This window comes from Tupaia chinensis, unplaced genomic scaffold, assembly GCF_000334495.1.
Source record: "Tupaia chinensis unplaced genomic scaffold, TupChi_1.0 Scaffold000706_1, whole genome shotgun sequence".
In the NCBI taxonomy this organism is placed as follows: domain Eukaryota; kingdom Metazoa; phylum Chordata; class Mammalia; order Scandentia; family Tupaiidae; genus Tupaia; species Tupaia belangeri.
The window spans coordinates 4,998,769-5,006,485 of record NW_006160229.1 but is presented as its reverse complement, the minus strand read 5'-3'; the positions used below and the strand labels follow the sequence as shown (position 1 = coordinate 5,006,485).

General features: G+C 38.2%; 1 protein-coding gene across 1 annotated transcript in view; it reads left to right on the top strand.

Moving 5' to 3' along the window:
* LOC102487355 (transmembrane 9 superfamily member 2) overlaps positions 1-7,717 on the top strand; it is a 95,283-nt gene that overhangs the window by 41,236 nt on the left and 46,330 nt on the right. The window contains exon 6 of the mRNA XM_027776670.1: positions 3,529-3,656. Coding sequence (XP_027632471.1) covers positions 3,529-3,656 — 128 coding nt within the window. The remainder of the gene's footprint in view (positions 1-3,528; positions 3,657-7,717) is intronic.

Genomic DNA, 7,717 nt, shown 5'->3' with positions numbered 1-7,717 from the left:
AGATTGGATTTGGAAATCTAGTTAAAGTTTTAAAATATAATTTTAAGTTCTGGAAGGAAGGGAACTAACACTGAGTAATCTCCTAATCCATTCCAAGGGCTATAATAGGGCTTTCAGTATCATACATCTAAGAAAACTAAGGCCCAGAAAGATGAATTAACATGTGAGAGATTGTATGTGGCAAAATCTGAATTCTAACCCAATTTTTTTAAGTCTAATTCTGTTTCCTTTATACTATACCAAACTACCTGTTGTATTTTTCGAACACCCATAAGGTCTCAGCTCTAAAGCAGTGTCTGGCACATAGGGAATGTTCAAAAATATTTGTTGAGGAGACCAGCAGATGGCATAATGGTTACGTCGTTACACTCCCACATGGTTGACTGTGGTTCGAGTCTTGGACCCGACAGCTTGAAACTCACATCGGGCTCACGTGTGTGCATATCCAAAATCCCAAGAGGATAATGGAGGAGAAGGGATTGTGGTATGGCCATCCTTCCGGGGGTGTGTGTGTGTGATTTCTTGCTTTCTGTCTCTCTCACTCTGTGCCTTATAGCAAAAATCTCTTGAAAGAAAAAAAGAAAAATAAATTGTTGAATGAGTGAGTGAGTGAGCAAATGAATGAATGAGCCTAAGTTCCTAACTTCATGATCTGTTGGGGAACACAGTTTACTGGAAGATTTACATGTGTAAATGTGCCAATTATAATTTGATATAAGTGATGCAGAGACATCAGAGTGTCCATAAGAACACAGAATAAAGAATGCCCCTTATGAATTTAGCAAGTTAAGAGTAGAGGCTGTGGCAGGAAGTGAGTCTGAAGAGACAGGCAGGGTACAGAGCCTGAAGGACCTTGTTACCTCTTTGCTTATTACATTAAGTACTTACTTTATGCTAAACTGTGGTTACCTTTCATGAGTTGATTTAATCTTCATAGCCCCCTGTACGGTAAGTACTGTCATGATCTCTACATTATACGTACAGAAACCAAGATACAGAGAGGTTACAACGTGGCCAGGGTCATACCAGCTAGTACCAGACGTACCTAAGCTTCGAACCTGGGCATATGGGCTGTGGAGGTCCTATCCTTAACCACTATGCTGTGCTGCTTCTCTCTAATAGTATATATCAGTCAGGGACATTCTGCATACCGATATGTGCAAATCTCCTAGCCATAGTTTATTCCTTCATATGGCTAAACCATACTTTATTGAACTAGATTAATAGACATTTTTGTTGTTTCTAGATATTTTGCAATTGCAGACAGTGCTCTCCAGGACCAGGAGCAGTGACAGCATTTGGGAGCTTGTTAGGCATGCAGAACCTCAGGCTTTACCCTAGATCTAGTGAATCAGAATCTGCCTTTTTTAAAAAAATCTTTTCTTAAGATTAATTTAATTTATTATTATTATTATTATTATTCTTTAACTTGACCAGAGAGAGACGAGGAGAGAAAGAGAGAGAGGGGGAAAGTGAAAAAGCAAGCCACCAGGTCTGGGACTTGAACTGCAGTCAGCCATGTGGGAGTCCAGTGTCTCAACCACCACACCATTTGCTGGTATCCAGAATCTGCACTTTAACTAGATGCCTGAGTGATTTGTATGAATTTTCAAATTTAATAAACACTGAGACATCAGATAGTGGTATAGGAGTAATGCAACTGGCACCTCTGTGTCTGGTTGTGATGTGGCCTGGCTGCAGCTGAGGGTGGATCATGGTATAAGGATCCTGTTGGAGGTGTTTCTCTCTCTGAAGAAATAAATATGTAAACTGAAAAAAGGAAGGTATTGATCTAGGAAATTTGGATGATTATCTTCAGAGTTGTGGCTGTTAGGGAGTGAACTCATGAACACTTGACTGATAGGAACAGTTAAATTTACTTTTTGTCTACAAAATGCTTCTAATTATAAATGTAAATATAACCTCATTATGAAAAATTGGGAAGTACTGAAAGTAATAAGAAACTGCAGGAGGCCAGCAGGTGGCATAGTGGTTGAAGTGCTCGATTTCCATATGGATGAATGTGGTTCAAGTCCTGGACCTGGTGGCTTGAAAATCACAACAAATAAATATACAAATAAATGTTTTAAAAAATGTTTTATTTTATTTTTTTGAGTTTTTACTATATGGCATGTGTACTCACTGGAGAGACAGAGAGACAGAAAGCAAGAGATCATCCCCCAAGGGGAATGGCCATGCTGCAATCCCTTCTCCTCTGCACTCCTCTCAGAGTTTTGGGCATGCACACACACATACTTGAGTTTCAAGCTGCCACGTTCAGTCTTGAACCATGGTCGACCACATGGGAGTCCAGTGCCTTAACTGCCATGCCACGTGCTGGCCCCTATTATTTTTTCTTAAGAGATGTTTTTGGTATAGGGTATGTGCGCTCACCAGAAAGGCAGGGAGAGACAGAAAGTGAGAAATTAATCCTTGGGGGGATGGCCACACTGCAATCCCTTCTCCTCCATTTTCCTCTTAGGATTTTGGGCATGCATGTGCACGGGCCCAGTGTGAGTTTCAAACCACCAGTCTGGAACTTGAACCACAGTGAACCATGTGGGAGTCCAGCAATATAACCATTACACCATCTGCTGGTGTAATGTTTTTTTTTTTTTAAAGAAACTGCAGAAAAATCATATTGACTATAACTTACCACCCAGAGACACCACTGTTAACATTCTGAAACATTTCTTCCTATTTTTGCTTGTTGCATTACTTTTAACATAAAGGCTAAACTCTTGATATTCTTTTTTTTAAAGAATTATTTTTTGTTTAACTTTATTGGTTCACTTATTTATTTCAATTTGACCAGAGAGGGACATAGCGAGAGAGAGAGAGGGAAAGCGAGAAAGCAAGCCTCCAGGTCCAGGACTTGAACCTTGGTCAGCCATGTGGGAGTCCAGCTCCCTTAACCACCATGCCACCTGCCAGCTCCAATATTCTTAGATCTTATATACAGGGATCAGCAGTTGGCATAATGGCGATGTCACTGGACTCCCATGTAATTGACCGCGGTTCGAGTCCCGGACCCCGGTGGCTTAAACTCACGCCGGGCACGTGTGCATGCATGCTTAAGATCCCGAGAGGAGAATAGAGGAGAAGGGATTGAGGCGTGGCCATCTTCCCTTGGAGGGGGATGTCTCTCTTTTTCTCTCTGTCTTTCTGGAGAGTGCACGTGCCCTATAGCAAAAGAAAAAAAGATCTTATATACAGATAACATTTTATTAAGTTGTCTTACTCCACAGTTTTATGTAATTAAAACCCAGAAAAATACATCCATTAACCAATTTTAGTTTTCCAACTAAATGATCAATTAAGTATAATAAAGAATTAACTATCTTAAATTTCAGTCAAATGCTTAGGTCTACGATTTTAATATTTTAACAATATATTTATTCTTTATAATACTTAATTGATCATTTAACTTTCTTAGAATTAATATTTCTCATTTTTATTTTGTAATCAGATTTTATATTTTTCAGTTTCTAGGAGACCATACTTTAACGTTTATTTATCTTTTTGCAGCCTGAACTCTACAAAAAGAATACCTTCTACCTCTTCAACCATGTTGACATTACTATTACATACCACAGGGAGGATGATACAGATCAGAATATTGCAAAATTAGTTACTGCTAGACTTGACCCCAAAAGGTAATTACAGAATTTCTTTTTAATTAGCCATGATGATTTAAAAAAATATTAATTTAATTTTATTTATTATTTAAAACAATTATTTTGGGACCAGTAGTTAGCGTAATAGCTATGTTGCTGGACTCCTATGTAGTCGACCGCGGTTCGCGTCCCGGATCCGGTGGCTTAAAACTCAAGCTGGGCATGTGTGCATGCGCACCCAAGATCCCGAGAGGAGAATGGAGGAGAAGGGATTGAGGCATGGCCATCCCCCCTGGGGGATGATTTCTCACTTTCTGTCTCTCTGTCTCTGTCTGTCTGGTGAGCGCATGTGCCCTATAGCAAAAACCTCTAAAAAAATAAATAATTTTAATTTGCTCTAGATCATGTTTACTCACCAGAGAGAGACAGAGAGATAGAGAGAGGGAAAGTAAGTTGCCAGATCTGGGACGCAAACCATGGTCAGTCATATGGGAGTCCAGTACCATAACCACTATGCCACTTGCTGGTCCCTAGCTCCTAGCCCCAATGATTGAAAAATTAACTCAATGGGGCTGGCAAGTGGTGTGGTGGATGGGGGCGCTGGATTCCCACATGGCCAACCACGGTTCGAGTTTCAGACCTGGTGGCGTGCTTTCTCACTTTCCCTCTTTCACTCTCTCTCTCTATGTCTTTCTGATCAAATTAAAATAAATAAGTAAATAAAAGGAATGAATAAATAAAATAAAATAAATAATTCTAAAAAAAATTAACTCAAAATATAGAAATTCTCATCTAGAGTTACAAAGGGAGGAAACATTTGTCAGATGAAATAATGTGAAAAGAAAAGAACATGTTCATTACGAAATTAACTAAATCCTGTTGTACAGCAGGGTATTTCACAAATTGGTTTAATTATCATTAGAATTAAAGTATGCATAATGACATATCTTTTCATCCCAATAATTTTAAGTTTATTGTTCATTTGTCATGTATTTTTCATTTGTATCCTTGATTATATCTTGATTGAATAATGAAAAAAAGGAAAATTCTCAACTGGAATTTTTGGTTTTAGGATAACTGTGAGACATAATTTTAGACATACATTTTGAAAATAAAAAAGGAAATTTTACTCTCTTTATCTATAGTAAGCATTTGGGTACCATATAATGTGAAAAAGAATCGACAGGTCTGTAAGAAAATAGACATATTTAGGGTATCCCAACTGTCTTCATTTAGTTGCTCCCATATGACAAAGAGGTTAGATTTAGATTTTGTGTTCCTTCAAAGGACAGATCTACACTAGTAGAGTTTATTAGGCAGGTATCAGCTAAGTATAAGGAAGAATTTGCTAAGGATCAGAGCCCTGGAATGGTTAAATAAGCAACCTTGAGAACTATGAGTACTTTTTCCCTGGACATATGTAGGAAGAGCCTGGATGACCCTGTTCATAGAGGACATACAATTAGATATCCAGCGTAAGTGCAATTTTCATATAGCTGGTGAGATTAGCTTCCTGTGTGATCATACTTAACACCATTCTACTGTTTCTATGTAGTCAACATTTAAGAAAAATAATAATTTATTTAATTTTATTGTTATTTTACATTTGCTATAGGGTACATGTGCGAGAGAGAGAAAGAGAGAGAAAGAGAGAGAGAGGGAAAGCCACCAGGTCCGGGACTTGAACCACGGCTGACCATGTGGGAGTCCAGTGCCCTAACCACTATGCCTGTATTCAACATTTTTTTCATATATCAGTGTGATAGTGTCTAGCTTCTTTCACTTACATAATGTCCTCTAGTTCATTTACATCATTGCTAATGGCAGTATCTTCCTTTTTAAAGGCTGAATAGAATTTCATTGTGCGTATATACCACAATTGCTTTATCATTCATCTGACAATAGACTGTTAGGCTGCTTCTGTATCTTGACTATTGTGAATAATGTTGCAATTTACACAGATACTGCTTTATGATACTAATTTTGTTTCTTTTTGATATCTACCCAGAAAGAGGATTGCTGGATCATATAGTAGTTCTATTTTTAACTTTTTGAGGCACTCCTATACTGTTTTCCATAATGGCTACATTCACTACATTCTCAACAGCAGTGTACAAGGATTCTGTTTTCTCCACATCCTTGCCAATACCTGCTTATCTCTTGTCTGTTTGATAATGGCCATCCTAGCAGGAGTGAGAAGATAACTCATTGTGGCATTAACTTGCATTTCTCTTATGATTAGAAATTTCTAATTTTATTTTATCTCAGTAAAAGGATATTCTTTTGAAATTAATGACTATGTTAAAAACATTTTGAAGCTTATTTATCTCCACAAGGTGTTGTAAACAGCACGTACAAGAGGAATGGAAAGTATTAGGGCATATTTATGAAGAACAAGAGTACAAATATCTAAGCAATGTCAGGAAATGCCATTCTCAAGGACAATCACCCGTGCTTTTTTATGTATGTCCCTTCTAATACCTAGAAATAGAATTTTAGGATCATGGACATGAAGTCTGACTCAGGATGACTGTTAGCATTTGAAGTGATTTGAGCAGAAAAGCACTAAACATATAAAGTGTGATCATACAGGAAGCTAATTTCACCAGTTACATGCAAATCACATTTAAGGCTTTATGGTCACATCTCATATTCTCAGGCTCAGAGGGAAGAAAAAAGGCAAGAAAATAGTGGTTTAGCATTCTGCATATTCTTCACTGCCCATAGTAATATCTTACGTGTGCATACACTAAAACATTTATCTAATCACTGTAAAGGTTGTTCATGTGGGCCTTCTGGAGACAAGGACTGTGTTATAACTCACATTTTACAGAATTAGATAATCTACTCATGGTCATAGAAGTGAGTTAAAACTAGGCCCAGCTGCAGTGGCACAGGTGGTAGGGTACTGCTACACAATAGTGAAGCCGTATGGGAAGGGCTTGGGTTGGATCCTGGGTCAACCTGAACATGCTGGGCATGCACATAAGCACACAGTGATCATTTCTGGCTGGAGGGCTTGGGGGAGGATTGTGGATGGTAAGAATCTGTCAGAAGTCCCTGTTTGTCTGCCTCTCTGTCTCCTATTGAAATAATAAACTTTAAAAGTGAATTAAATCTTACTGTTTTCTAGTCCTACAGTTGTGTTTTCTGGTTGTTTTTGTAGTTCATCATCTTTTTCCTTTAAAATACCTAGACATTTTTTTTTTTTGAGAGAGATTTTTGCTATAGGACATGTGTGCTTGCTGGAGAGACAGAGAAACAAAAAGTGAGAAATCACCTCCCTCCCAGGGGGGATGGCCACATCTCAGTTCTTTCTCGTCCATTCTCTTCTCGGGATTTTGGGCATGGATGCACATGTGCCCAGTGCAAGCTTTAAGCCATCAGTCCGGGACTCAAACTGCAGTAGACTATGTGGGAGTCCAATGACGTAACTGTGATGCCATGTGCTGGGCCCAAAATACCTAGAAATTTTAAAAAGTTTATTTATTTCGTGATAGAGAGATACACAGAAAGATAGAAAAAGAGACACCCCTCCCCCCAACAAGGTAAAACAGGAATTCTATTTTGGTTAGACCTCTTGAGACAGTTTTTCTTGTATAATTTCTCTCAGATGAGACACAGACAGTTTCTGTATTGGGTTCAAGGCCTATACTGAGAACATAAACCTTGGTATAGATTATTGTGTAGTAATTTAATTGTTTTCTTTATTGATAACTTTTAAAAAATAATCATTTTTAATTTTAGCTATTATTATTTTTTAAAAAATTATTCATTTACCTTTATTTATTTATTTATTTACTTAATTTTACCAGACAGGAACAGAGTAAGTGAGTGAGAGAGAGAAAGTGAGAAAGCAAGCCACCAGGCCTGGGACTCGAACCATAGTTAGCCATGTGGGAGGGAGTCCAGCAGCCCTAAACACCATACTACCAACTGGCCCCAATTTTAGTTATTATTTTTTAATTTGACCAGAGAGACAGACAGAGAGAGACAGACAGTGAGAAAGCAAGCCACCAAGTCCAGGACTTGAACCGGTCAGCCATGTGAGTCCAGCACCCCAGATACCATACGACCTGCCTGCCTCTAGAGCTAACTTT